This window comes from Oculina patagonica, chromosome 2, assembly GCF_052425735.1.
Source record: "Oculina patagonica isolate OP01 chromosome 2, crgOcupat, whole genome shotgun sequence".
Classification (NCBI taxonomy): Eukaryota; Metazoa; Cnidaria; class Anthozoa; order Scleractinia; family Oculinidae; genus Oculina; species Oculina patagonica.
The window spans coordinates 25,083,432-25,097,196 of record NC_135759.1 but is presented as its reverse complement, the minus strand read 5'-3'; the positions used below and the strand labels follow the sequence as shown (position 1 = coordinate 25,097,196).

At 38.9% G+C, this 13,765-nt stretch overlaps 1 protein-coding gene across 2 annotated transcripts in view; it reads right to left on the bottom strand.

Moving 5' to 3' along the window:
* Window positions 1–1,805: 1,805 nt before the first annotated feature.
* The window catches only part of LOC144643704 (diacylglycerol kinase zeta-like), a 28,949-nt gene continuing 16,989 nt past the window's right edge, over window positions 1,806–13,765 (bottom strand). For both annotated transcript variants that reach the window (XM_078503032.1, XM_078503033.1), the window contains 23 exons: window positions 13,155–13,233; window positions 12,172–12,227; window positions 11,519–11,581; window positions 10,826–10,899; window positions 10,640–10,685; window positions 10,076–10,141; window positions 9,829–9,925; window positions 9,403–9,476; window positions 9,226–9,257; window positions 9,015–9,115; window positions 8,476–8,570; window positions 8,075–8,111; window positions 7,348–7,388; window positions 7,190–7,263; window positions 6,025–6,246; window positions 5,274–5,327; window positions 5,010–5,044; window positions 4,850–4,887; window positions 4,317–4,437; window positions 3,784–3,820; window positions 3,568–3,667; window positions 2,993–3,056; window positions 1,806–2,624 (listed from right to left, as the gene is read on the bottom strand). In XM_078503032.1, coding sequence (XP_078359158.1) covers window positions 2,572–2,624; window positions 2,993–3,056; window positions 3,568–3,667; window positions 3,784–3,820; window positions 4,317–4,437; window positions 4,850–4,887; window positions 5,010–5,044; window positions 5,274–5,327; window positions 6,025–6,246; window positions 7,190–7,263; window positions 7,348–7,388; window positions 8,075–8,111; window positions 8,476–8,570; window positions 9,015–9,115; window positions 9,226–9,257; window positions 9,403–9,476; window positions 9,829–9,925; window positions 10,076–10,141; window positions 10,640–10,685; window positions 10,826–10,899; window positions 11,519–11,581; window positions 12,172–12,227; window positions 13,155–13,233 — 1,659 coding nt within the window. In that variant the 3' untranslated portion in view covers window positions 1,806–2,571. The remainder of the gene's footprint in view (window positions 2,625–2,992; window positions 3,057–3,567; window positions 3,668–3,783; window positions 3,821–4,316; window positions 4,438–4,849; window positions 4,888–5,009; window positions 5,045–5,273; window positions 5,328–6,024; window positions 6,247–7,189; window positions 7,264–7,347; window positions 7,389–8,074; window positions 8,112–8,475; window positions 8,571–9,014; window positions 9,116–9,225; window positions 9,258–9,402; window positions 9,477–9,828; window positions 9,926–10,075; window positions 10,142–10,639; window positions 10,686–10,825; window positions 10,900–11,518; window positions 11,582–12,171; window positions 12,228–13,154; window positions 13,234–13,765) is intronic.

Below are 13,765 nucleotides of genomic sequence, written 5' to 3'. Positions count from 1 at the left end.
TTCCTTTTGTTTGCAGTGGAGAAACGAGGCTAAATATTAATTGCTACCTAGCTTCTCTTTGCTTTATCTATATATTAAAAATGCAGGAACATCATATTTTTTGATCATTCAAACACTTCCCATTTCCCCTAGACTTGTTCCAAGTCGGCAGGAACCCATTACTAATGGGCTCCTGAAGTCGGTCTGAAGGCGCGCGGAAATTGCGTGTTAGCCCGGAGACACACGTGGTAAAAAAAAAAATGTAAGATCGATGCGCGAGTTTTTTTGTGGCCCAGGTTGACACGCGCTTTGCACTGGAACTCTGTTTTACCAAAGAGCGATCACATCTACTCAGTCGCCCGTTCCCCTCAAGTAGGCATGAATAGATTGTGCTAGTAAATTCAGGAAAAGTTGCTTCACAATATACCCAAAAGTTGCTCGAAAGTTGCTCAAATATCAAAAAGTTGCCACCAAAATTTAGAAAAGTTGCTTGCTCTCTAGAGTCGTATTGTTTTAGATAAATAATCAAAACGTGTTTGTTTGTTTGTTGCCATTTAAACATTTTCATTAAATATTCTTACAATATTGAAAGAGGCCAAAAAGTCATTGTTATGCTGTGTGCTGCTCACTTGTATTTAAAAATAAATTAAAAAAATAAAAATAAAAAAAAAAAAAAAAACAGTTTTGATAAAACCAGTTTTAATAAAATCCTTCGAAATGAAACGACCTTTTATGGTTTGGATCGGTTTTATATCAATTTGTTGCTCAAAATTGCCAAGGAAGGCAAAAGTTGCCCTAGGTTGCTGGTACTACAAAAAGTTGCTCAAAACGCTAAAAGTTGCTCAAAAGTTGCCGAGCACAATCTATTTATGCCTACCCTCAAGACCTAAGACATTCCTTTCCTCACGAGAAAGTATGAGGCAAGCCGATGAGACCCAATCCCCAGGCGCCCACGTTTTCACTGTCATGCCACTGTCACGTCGAAGAAGACCCTGGGGACGAGGTTGGGGGGGGGGGGGGGCTTGGGGTAAAATGTCGGAACAATATAAATTTGAGATCACTGCATCATAAGGAGAACAATTTATTTTGAACTTCGACGTGCCTTTTCTTAGAAGTCACCGAGCCCGCAAATTTGCTGGGCACCGAAGTTGTGAAGGACTTTCTGGAAAAGTGTAACTTTATTCACAACGGGCAGCAAAAATATTTTCAACATTCAAAACCTTGCTGTACTTCCACAACTTTTACAGAAACAACGATTTAGGCGGTATGATTTTTGCCTACGATTATCGCATGCAACACTCTGCGCCATGACCTACGACCATTAACACGCATACATTTTCACTTTTGACGTCATAAAATCGCAACAATAATGCCAAAATTAGACGCGATTCGTGCTGCAGTCATGGCGTAAGGGTGTCGCATACGATATTCGTAGAGAAAATCGTAGTCTAATTCGCCCCAAAAGATCATCTGGGTACCGATTAGAGTCTGCTTTAGCTCTTATCCAGGTTTTCTTCTTTCTTTTCTTTCTTTCTCTGCCTTCGGTAATTCTTAAACTGGACATTAACGCTCGTAAAGAACTTTACAGGACTGAACAAGCTTCACGATTTACCAATTCCAGGAGCCACATTCCACAAAATTCCGTCCAAGTATCGTTTCCTAACGATAGGCTTTTGCGTTCGAACAACACTCAGGGTAAGTAATAACCTCGGACTGCTTCGTGAATCCTGGTTCAAGAACTCGCCAGGAAATATTTCCTCACCCACACGACCAGTGTAAAAGGCTATCGTCAGTGCGAGCTGATAGGCAGATTGTGCAGCCACATACATTGTGATTGAGCTTTTATTTGAAACAAAATACAAAACAAAAACACAGCGACAGACTTATTCAGACTTGTTACTTTTATGTTCATGAGAGAAATCAATTAACTGATTGGCCTCAGATTTTCACCGTTTTTCCAGGTATCTTTTATAAATATTGATCCCCGCTACATTAATAGAAAAAGGTTGGTTTATAATTCAAGTTTAAATTGGTTATTTATTGAGAAAAAAATAAAATAACACAATCCACTAATAAATGTGAATTCACCAGATTTTTCGTATTCGCAGGCCGAAAAAAAAGTGTTGTACGAAAGAATACACATTGCGAGAAATTCAACTCAAACAACATTTCAAACAACAATATAGAACAAAATAGAAAATAATTTCCTTGGCAGCACTCCAACGCCTCAACGGAAATATGGAAAAAATATCAGGAATGACATACATGTAAAACTATGGCTTTGTGACCGATCTTCAAATGCCAAATGTGATTTTAACTCAGCGAAGTATTATTTATAACACGAGTAAATTAAATCTCTTTAGCGACTTGTCGCATCAATTCATTTTAAATTATCTTAACGAGTATTTAAATTTCTATATTCTTCTACAAATCGATGTATACCATCGTTTCAAATTATCTAATAAGCTATTAATTTAAAAATAAGGAGCTATTGTTGCTATCTAGTTTGTTCTGTTCTGTACACGTTTGATTCGTTCCCTGTTTTATAGAGGCATCTAAAATAACACTATCACTCGCTGAAATATTATTTTTTTACACTGCAGTTTCGTAATCTTCGGCTGCTATGATTTGAAGGTGTTCTTGCGCTGAAATAAAAGATAAACGAAACGTGTTATTTTTATTTAAACCAAATTTATTCTGTTCCTAAAATAAAAGGTAAATTTGACAAGGGCCTCAAGGGGCAAAAATTTGGGGTCAGATTATGTTCATATGACTGGTTCCGATTTGTGTATCAACGATCAATCATGCGAGAAAACTACATGAGGGTAGGTAGTCGATGTTAGATCCAAGGGACAGTACCATGCATTTCTGTTCTTGAAAACATTTTTTTCTGAGAGATGGTGTCTTTTTATATACAAAAGATCACATGAAAATAGGCTAAGGTTGTCGCTACTTCGCGCAAGATACCACTTCTACTCACTCTAGCTGGTAGGCGGAGAGGTAGCGTACTTACTTTCAAGGTATTTGGCGAGTTCCTTATCTTGAGCTTTCAAAGCTTGAATTCTTGGCGTGTTGCCCTAAGAGGAGAAATAAAAACATTCTTATCAACTGTTTAGTTAGTCTAAGTAGTAGCGGGAATGGGGAAGGGATAAGGGGAAACCCATCTAAATATGCTCGTACTGTGAACGGATCAGCCTTGCAAACAACCAACAACAACTCAAGGAAATACGTCGCAAATGGCGTGCTCAGCCAAATTGCCTCAATCTTCCCCCAGTCATAATTTATCCTTGGCGTTTTTCTTAGTTAACTATTATTTTGAGTTTGATGGTAATTGTGTGCTTCTTAAACTTAGATAGTGGATATCAACCAACAGCTCTGGATTTCAGACTGTTTATTGCAGTGTTCTATTCAAAAACGATGTTGGGAACATACAATTATACATTAATTCAAAATCTCCTTGGTGATCAGCTCCTATATTGTCATGACCCTCGTTCTTGACTTCGTATAAATATTTTGAGGAGTAATGCAATACTGATCAGTCTCACTCCAACGAGTGCTGGAAAGGGTTAGTTTTACTCAGTGACTCACATCGTAATCTGTTCTCGTGAGTGAAGCACCAGCTTGAACTAAGAGCGAGCAAATTGTACGTCGTTCATACAGAGCGGCTTTATGAAGGGCTGTTTGACCTCTGAGAGATAAACAAACAAAACATTGAATGAGCAAACCAGTATTCAGAATGTAGAAACTAATAGTCAGTTTCAAACGACATTACCACCTTCTACTCATCAATGGCTTTATACTTACTTTTCTTCCTCGACAAGATCTAACACACATCGTGGAACTGAAGAAAAGAACACATTAATTGTATTAGCAAATCACAGTTAAATTGCAAAAATGTGCAAATTGACGCAAACTTAGACTTACTTACAAGTCGTGCCAGGGCGTACTGAACTAGAAGGGAATGACTGAGAAATTCTTACGCAAACTAGAATATTGCATAACCGGGTGGGAGGGCCGTTGAACTCTTCAACTCAAAAAGCGCTCTTGCCTGTCCTTTTCTCAGAACGATAAAGCAGCGAAAACGTGGCATACAAAGCAAGCGAATGATGTTTTACTCTTTAGTCTCTGTCCCTTCTAAGCGTCATGTCAGCATGTAAATTCTTCTAACTGTTCTTCACGCAATTTTTGTAGCAGTCATTAGGAGAGTTTGTTTACTCAAACACCACATTTCTCTTTATCGCTTTATTGATCAAGTTCTTCATTCTCAAGATGTATATGCTTGACAACGTGTTGATATAAAAGGAAGAAATTGGATTTTGATCTCTATTGAGCCTTACCATTGGAGATGATGTATCTGACGACTTCCTTATGTCCATGCCGTGCAGCGTAATGTAGCGGTCTCCAGCCACGGTGATCACCAGCTGATAGGCTTGAACCGCCACGGTGCAACTCGATAACCTGAAGACCACAAAGTTGACAACACTTAAAGATGTTTATTAATGACTGTTGTAAGGGCTGAGCCAAAGTATTCGCATCTTGGTAATCCCCCTCCCCCCCCCCCCCCCCTAAAAAAACGCAAACAACGCAGAACTCGATTTGGAAGCACGCAACCGCTACAAAGCGCGGGAAAAACGTGAACGCGCGTGAACGGAGTCACGACTGGAATTGGTTCTCCAGCTACAAAGAGCACTCTCTTTTTGGGTTCGGCTAACACAAAACCAAAGCAATTACAAAGTTACTTTCAGCAGAAACCGAAAACCGCTCTAACACATGCAAATAAGTGTAAGTGAATTATTTGGGTCCTATAACCAAAAGAAGAAGAAACCTCAAAACAGTTTACACAGACTGACACATTTGAGTTGCTTCTTACCCTGTCTAATTCTCCGTTTTTGGAAGCCTCGATCATGCCTTAAAAAAGAAAAAAGAAATTTGCTGTCAAGAAAAGAACATTGAAGCTGCCCTCTCCAAAAAGAAACTGCAATTGAAATTAAAGCAAGCCGAAGCACCAACCAACAAATGGGTATACTCACTGTGTTCATTACGCTTCATGATTTCATTCTTTACCCTGCAGTAAACATGAAGGATTAAATATTTATTACGTTCCCAATACCTCCACACTGCAGGCCCCTGTCTTCAGAAACATTAGACATCAAAATCACCTTAGTGCCACAAAAATTAGCCGTCTTGCCAATTGTACGGTTCTATGTCCACCTCTGGTAATATTTTTTGTCGTAGAGGAGTTATTGTAACAAATAGTTATATGTTCGTTATCTAGTTATACTTGTTTTACTCACCAGATGGCGTCTGCTTCATCTGTATCAGGAGAGGGTAACTTGAACTCTTTGTTACTAAGGGTCGGTGAAAAAAAGAAAAGAGCTTGATGGTACACAGAAACTTTCTTGTAGTTTGTATCAAACTAACTACGCTGATTCAAAGCCGTGTTTCGATTATAAAGCCTGAAGAACACGAGTTTCACAAAGTTCGTCAAAGTCACCGGAGGTAGGTAAGGTAAAGTTTGCGTTCGAGCCTAGTGGCCCATCAGGCCAGAGCTTATCCCGGTTTCCGTAGCATATAATTAAGCGACTAGGAGAATCTCTACTCCTTCCTTGATGGGATGCTATTACATCTCAGGGTTATTTCAGCATTAAAATTCGCCGGTACCCATTTATACGCCTGGGTGATTCTGAGGAAAAACAAAAATCAATAGAAGCACTGACCTCGACCACCACACCTCCCATATAAAAATCACCACAGAACAGGAAGATTAACTGAAAAAATGCGTCAGGGAAGTGGGGGAGAGGCTTTTTTGACTCGATGAAATTCTATTTGCACCATATGACTGTCTAAAGCGAACACTCGTACAAACTGAATTTAGCAGCCACTTGCCAAGAAACGCATATGCATCTGTTTACAGGTGAATTTCTAAAAAAAATCGTCTACAGAAAAAAACACATTTTCTTGGCGTACAGCGAAGTGACAAATCTTTAACATAGGTACTTTAATACACTATAAAAAACCATAGGCCTTTTAGTTCACTTCACTTACGTGAATGGTGTCATAATAGTACTTTCCACAATATCCTCGACGCTCTCGGATGGACTGGATCCCAGTGAGCTGTTGTACCTCCGAGTGGGTGGTGGCAGAGTGACTGGTGACCGAGAGCCAATGTTTGTAGGCCTGGGTACAGGGTCTACAGGAACCGACAGCGGTCTTTTTAGTCGAGGCGCGGAGGAGGTGACATTGGTCTTGTTATTATTAGTTTGTGTTCTATTCTAAAAGATAAATGCAGTGAAAAACTTTAGACTTGAGATTACATTTAAAAGTTCGGAATTATTCGCAGTCACACTCACTGTTTAGCTCTCAACCATCTCGTCATGTTAGGCAAGTATTTTATATATGTTAAAGCATAAGATACTATTAAGTTCTAGTTTCAAGATTTCGTCCCTCTTGTGCGGAAAAAGTTGAAACTAGAGAAATATATCGCAGCCACGTCTGAAAAAGTGAAAGATTTTGAGAATAAATGGCTTTTTTTTCCTAGCAATTTAAGATAGTCTAATTTTTTTTATCATTTTCTTTTTCCCCCTTTAACTACTTGATTAATTCAGTTGATATAAGCTACGTTTTTGCTATGTTACTTAAGATAATTATTTGTAAATTTACATTTTTAAGTGGACAGTTGACAGTTTTGTAAAACAGTTATTAAGTAAGTAAGCAGTAGAGCAAGAATGTAAATAGAGCAGCTATATATGATATTTATTGTTGTTTAGCAGAAGCAGTTGTAATGTAGCATGTGCCGTTAGTGTTTGTAACCCCCGTAATGTAACGTTTCTTTTGTAAGAATGTCTTTGTGTTGCAACTAAAAAAAAGTGAACGTAACACTCTGAGGCTTATGGCTGTGGTGTTTTTTTTAAACTCTCTTCATTGTCACCTCCCCCCCCCCCCCCCCGCCCCCCCCCCCCCCCCCCCCATCCCTCTTGTTCTTTCATAGCCATTGCTAACAAACTGCTTGTCACCTCCTAATTATTCAAAAAAGCTACTACGACGATGCACTTTTGTTTTTGGCTCTACGACACTCGATCGAAATGGCTCTACTAAACTATTTTTTTTTGTAGTTTCCTTTGATTTGAAGACAGTCTTGCACATCTCTCCAACCCCCCCCCCCCCCCCAAAAAAAAAAAAAAACTAAAAATTGTTATGGAAGGTCTCTTACTTTAATGAGTCATCTTTTAGGTCGACAATAAATATTCCATCTTCTAGAATATCCACCACATTGTAAATTTTTTCCTGCAGGAAAAAACAAAATCAATTAGCTATCAGTTTCATTCGGTACACACAGGTGAACGGACTAAGTGTAAAAAAGTTTCTTACCTGTGCTACGTCAACACGATAAACCCTGTCAGGATATGTGGCTGAAACAGAAAAAATGTAAAAGTTAACCAGATAAAACTGCTGCTAATATTTAGTCGTTCAGTGTGACATACACCTGTAGATGCCTTCTACTTATTTTTTCAACAATAAGATAACAATGTCACTAATACAAATTCAACCCATTTCATTCCTAACAGAAACCAATTCCTAAATTGTCTCAACTATTTCAAGCGGGCAAGTCTTGCCTTAGTCAGACGGAGTGCATGCCAAGAAAAGTCAGCTGGCCTTATTCAACACAAGTAGAGAGTAAATAAGTCAGTCAAGCAGTAAAACAATGGCCATGATGAGAACGAACTTTTCACGTGCAACGAGGAAACTCGTTCTATCGGGGTTGCACTTTATGACAAAAAGTTAGAATAGAGCGATTTTCACTTGACTGTCGAAAAGAATTTGCGTTTGCTTTGGTTTTGCATTACTATGCTTAGCGAGTGGTCTTAACTTGCGCCACTTTCTCGGCCAATCAGAAGTAAAACCAAAACCAATCGTGACTCGCTCACGCACGTTTTCCCGCGTTTCGTGCCGGCTACATATACTTGCTTCGAGTTTTGATTGGTTCACTGGATTGTTTGCGTCCTTTGTGAGTAGCCAGAGTGATTTGGTTATGGTTTTACGATACCCGCTTGGAAATCGCTCTAACACACAACAGGTAGGAAATACAGACACTTACTGTCCAAAAAACACCAATCATCTGACAGGGGCGCTTTCTGAAAGAACAGAAAAAAGAAATCATTCTTATCAGTATACTATACCCGAGTTATAACAACCTTTTATTTGTTTGCAAGCCACAAAACTGTGGAAAAGCCACAGTAGGTAAGGAAAATAGCAAGCACTTAAAACAACTGGTACGTTACGTCCGTCTGGCCAAGAATTGGCGAGGGGAGGGGGAGGGGGTTTTTGGTTGCTGGTTAGCGATGACAGAGCCAAAAGAAACTTTTAAATTTTAAACAGATTAGAATCAGGCTAATATGTTTGTCTACAACTGACCAAAGCAGCAGCCTTGTTAGATGACCGCAAGGTTACAAAGTGTCCTGATAGCAACAAGCTGACATAATATGAGGTTTTTGTTACCTCTTCCTCCTCGTCCTCTTTAAACCGCTCGATCCAGGCCCTCATCTGCTCCAAGTCACAGTCGGGTTCTATCGCTGTTGTTGCCAAGAGGGTAGCTGAAAAAATACGAAACAAAACAGGCATGCATGGCTGAATTTACGGCAAGGATTTATCGCTAGCAAAGGAAGATGTCGAGTCAGTTACAAGATCTTACTTGAAGATTTCTCTAGTTTTTTTTTCCACTGCTTATCTCTGTTTAGTAGAAACTCAGCCGTGTTCTCTATTGGAAATCCACTAATCTGATTGGTTGTCCCATGGCTTTTATTCGCCGATGGAACACGATCGCACGTTAAAGGGACAATTATTCTCGGTTTTTGGCTCAAAACTCAAAACTCAACTCACATGCGCCTCGTGGACTATTCCCTCATAGAAAACTAGGGCTCATAGTCTAATTGTTAAATTATAGCTCTTAGGATTGGGCTAGTTACTAACTTTGCACCACAGCCAATCCTATGTTGAACTAGATTAATAAAACAGCCCACAAGGCGTTTAATACTCACAAGTTTCTCTAAGCTGTGACAAGTCGTAACAGTGGCTCTCATATTCTTTGAATCCAACAGTGTAGATTTGTAATTTGACGGGTTCAGGACACGGAATAGGCCTACAGAAATTCAAACGTAAATACAAGATGTTTGGAGTTCACAACTAATATAAAATATAACAAACGAAGGATGTTCAGCTACCACTGCTTATGGACCACTATTCTCTTACCCTGCATGTGAGTTTGCCCGCACTGTTCTTCTCTGTTGAGAAAAAAAAAAAAAACACAGAACTGTTAAAAGGATTGAGATCCATTAGGCTACCTTTGCAGTTAATGATTGGGAAGGAGCGTTGTGTGACGAGCCACACAAATGGCTGCGAAAGATATAAAATATAAACATGACTAACCTTGACTTTTTGTAGCATGTTGGCCTGGTTTCTTCGAGAAATTCGTATTCTAGATGGGAATAATCTGCAGGGCTCTACAACAAGAACAACAACAAAAGGCGATGAAACAATATGTACTTTCAGATAACTCCTTTATACCTTATATCTCCTATCAAAGTTACACAAAAATGAAATTTCGATCTCTTGAAAATGTAGGGAATGTCGGGATCTCTTTAAAATGTCAAGTTTCAACAAGGCGCCAACAAGTGAAGGCAACCATAGCAGTAAAAAGATAATTTTGGCCGCAAGAAGATGCTTAGAAGAAGTAGCGAAAAAAAGAAGGATGGTTACGATATTGGAAAAGAATTTACGGATCGACACGGGACATTTCTCAGACAGAAAAAAAAAAACAAGACAAGAACGTTTTTCACAATTCATCAACGGTACCTCCATCCACTTGCATCGGAAGAGACTTTTTTGTTTCAAGAACGACTTCTTTACACTGTGCTATCCTTTCGCCATGTCCTCCAACACGCGTAGTAGCCTAAAAAAACATCAACAAAACTTAGAAAGTTAACCACATCAGTCAGGTGTAACTGGAAGATCTCCGTCAATCTAAGAACCGATGGAGACCGTAGCAGATCGGTCGCTTATATTGTTTCTATCCTAAAAGCCCTGAACAAGACTGACTTACCAACGTGCTTGTAGTAAGGCCTATCACCTCCAGATAGCCATCGTCAAGGCTTTGAGGCTGAAAATCCTGTGAGATCAATAACAAATACGTTCATATTCAATTAGCGAAGCAGAAACTGCTCGGGAATAAATAACATTTCTCTAGCCTCGCGTGCTCATTTATATACCCCAAGAGAGAAACGTTTTTTTTTTGTATTATGAAGACAAATTTAGCTGATGAAACCCTCTACTAACTATCTAAGATTCAAGCTGAATTATTCCATACTGTTGACGAAGCAATACAGAGATCCATGCTACCGTTATGTCACTGATTGTGGTTGTTGTTTATTGGTTACAATTTTCCTGAGTGCATGAAATAGCCAGAGACACACGAATCTCTGCTGTCATTTCAGGGTGGAACTTGTGGCTCGCATCTCAAAATACAATAAGCATACAACAAAGAGAAGTCCTATATCGAAGGCAGAGACTAATAAAAATAGTCAATTTTGTTTAAATTGGTTATTACAGTACCCAAATAATTTCTGGTGGATTGCATTCCAGTTGTAAAGTCACAAGACATACTTACATTATCTTTACCGGGATGACCCCAGGGCGATGTCCCAGCACTATACCTGGGAAACAAAAAAATATATTGATAAGAGGAAGAGTAATACACAGATGTAGAAAAAACGTGGAAACAACCTCAACATCATGGTAGATTTAAAAATTCTCCACTCAGTTATGCAACATAATAACATGTTATAGAACTTACGATGGAATATTCACAAATAAAAGACACACGGGTTTGGTTTCTTGAAGTTTTTCGGTGAGGTCAACTCCATCGCACTGCAAGAAAACAAATACTTGTCTGTTTACTTGTTTGTTTTTAAGATGGGGAACTATTTTATACTAAAATAAGAGACTCCTAAATTAATGCGATTCTCCCCAACATATAACAACGCACCTTTTATAGACAGAGGGCCATTGGTTTATCAGTGTTACCTCCATAAATAAAGTTGCATACTTACTTATTACCATATGTTGAACAAGTTTTAATTTAATGAAATCAAAATGCCATCGATTAGATTAGAGCCTAGCATTTTGCAAGTGAATATCGCTAATAAGCCCCGTTCTTATACAACTTCATAAGGGGTTTTGGATGGGCGTATAAACGGGAGGGCTTACATCTGGGAGGTTCTCATAAGTGGAATAAAAAAACGTTCCAAAATGAGCTACAGCAGCGTTGATTGAAATACGTTTTTCATTAACTGGTTTTGAATTAAACTTTAAAAACTCATAACAAATCAAATTCACTTCTGTCAATATTTGAAAAGGTATTGGGAGAGGGGGATTGTAATTGGATTTAATTTTTTGTCTACAGGTAGATGGCCCTATAACCAGGAGTTTTAAAGGTGGGAGGGCGGCATTTTATGGTATGCAATATCATTTAACAGTGAGAAAATACCTCTATGGACGTGTATTTGAAAATATATCGCACTTTTCTTTGAAGGAAAGTTGAACTGCTGGCCTAAAAAATACAAAAAAGAGTGTTGAGTTATATTGCTACCTTTTGGGCCTCAATTTTGTTCTTGGCTTTTGTACAACTACGGTTGCCTGGGTCCCTGACTTGTTTGGAAGGGGTGGTGGCCAAATGGTTAGTGCACTGGACTCTGGAATGAGCAGCCTGGGTTTGAGCAATGGCCAGGGTCACTACCTTGTGTTCTTGGGCAATACATGTCACTTTCATAGTGCCTCCAAATGGGAACTGGCGAATTCAATGCTGGGGGTAACCTTGCGATGGACTGGCATCCCATCCAGGGTAGCGTAGAAATACTCCTAGTCACTTCATGCTATGGAAAGTGGGATAAGCTCCAGCCTGATGGGCCACTAGGCTCGAATGCAGACTAAATCTGCCACTGGAGACCTCTAACTTCCAACTGAGAGATAACCCGGTTGCATTTTCATTTCTCTATTAGAGTTAATTCTCAGAAGATGCTTGAGGGCTGACATTCATTCACCACCACTTGAATTTACCCAAATCACATACACATGACAATCTTCAATAGTTTGTCATTTACACACTAGTTCTAATGCTCATAACTACCAAAAGACTCTCACCTTTCCATAAAATACTAAATTTTTTATTCTACTGTTGAATTTGTCTGGATTGGCCTCTACAATGAAAATGAAAAAAATGATAAATGATTAGACATTTCAGTGTGTAACATCGCTGTATATTTTTACGAGTTAAAAAAAGTACAGTAAAAATGTACAGCGCTACTAGAAACCAAAATGTCTAATAAGAGATTTATTATCCAACATTTTCCTTTCCCAAAATGCTGACTTTCCATGATTTTGAAACTTTCGTGAGGAGGAATAGGAGGACAACAAGGAACCTGTTAAGCTGGTCTTGTGGAGTACAAATATTAATACTGTGAGACATTTGTACTTGTTTCACATGCTATTTGTCCTACACGTATTTAGGTTACTTATGACATGTCAACCTACGAATATGGGCAGATAACGTAGTTCCAGTCAGTTCACAGAAACAGGTTGCTGACTGAAAAACAAACTTGTCAGGCTTGTGTCCAGGAGGGGTACAAAATCAAGGGAAAAACATATTTAAAGGGACTATGTCATGGGGATTTCGCAGATTTTTTATCTTAACTGCTCTGCCTGATCTTAACTGCTCTTAACTGCTCTGCTCTGCTAGGCAACTTAATCCATGAAAAACACTATCTTTGCACATTTAACTGAAGATAATACCCCTTAACCTTTATTTAGGGGTCGAAATCAAACTTATCGATTTTTTTGAAGGCGCGTGGAAACAACTTGAAAACGTTGGCTAACATTTTCAAATTGCAATCCATTTCCATCCAGGCCATCTGCAGCCAAAGGCGCTTTTAAACAGTTTTAGAACTCCTAATTGGCAATTGTTCATGAAAATGGACCATTATTTTTAAATTTCCGAGGACACAAATATAAATTTTGGCTGTTCAAAAAATTTGTTTAAATCTGTGACATACTGAGGAAGTCCCTTTTAAACAGGCCTACAATAAAACAGACAGAACATTAAAGAAACACATCAAGTGAAAACACACCTCTTGATTCATGAAATTCTAAACACACTTCAGCATCAAATCCGATACTGAAATAATTGTTCATGACATTCAATGGGAGCTGCAAATCAAAACATATACAGTTTAGATACCTACTGCAAACAAGCACAAAAAACAACAACAAAATGAATAGAAGGAAACTGTGCTAAATCTTGATTCTACACAAGGCCCACACACACACATGCTCCTTGCTTCCCTTTTTGTTGGGTAACTGGGGAATAACAGGGAGGATAATGATAGTGCCCTAATGACGCAAACTGCAAGGAATTCTGGGGCATGTCCCTCTTTGGGCCAAATTAGATGGTACAATTTTACCTACAATTATCACGTGACACGTTTATGACACGACTATAACACGAATCGCGCTGCTTTACTCAACCTAGCACATCCTTACAACAGACGTGTGTACGTGTAAATGGTCCTTAGTCATGTTGTAGGCCTGTTGTACATGTAAGCTTGTCACATGCGAGAAAGTGGGAGATTTAGTGCTACTTGAAAATCCAGTGAAAGTGTTGGCATTAATTGGAAATCCACTACTAGTGGCCTCTCCTAAAACGTACTCTGCTAGTCACGAAAATATTGTTAAAAAGTGG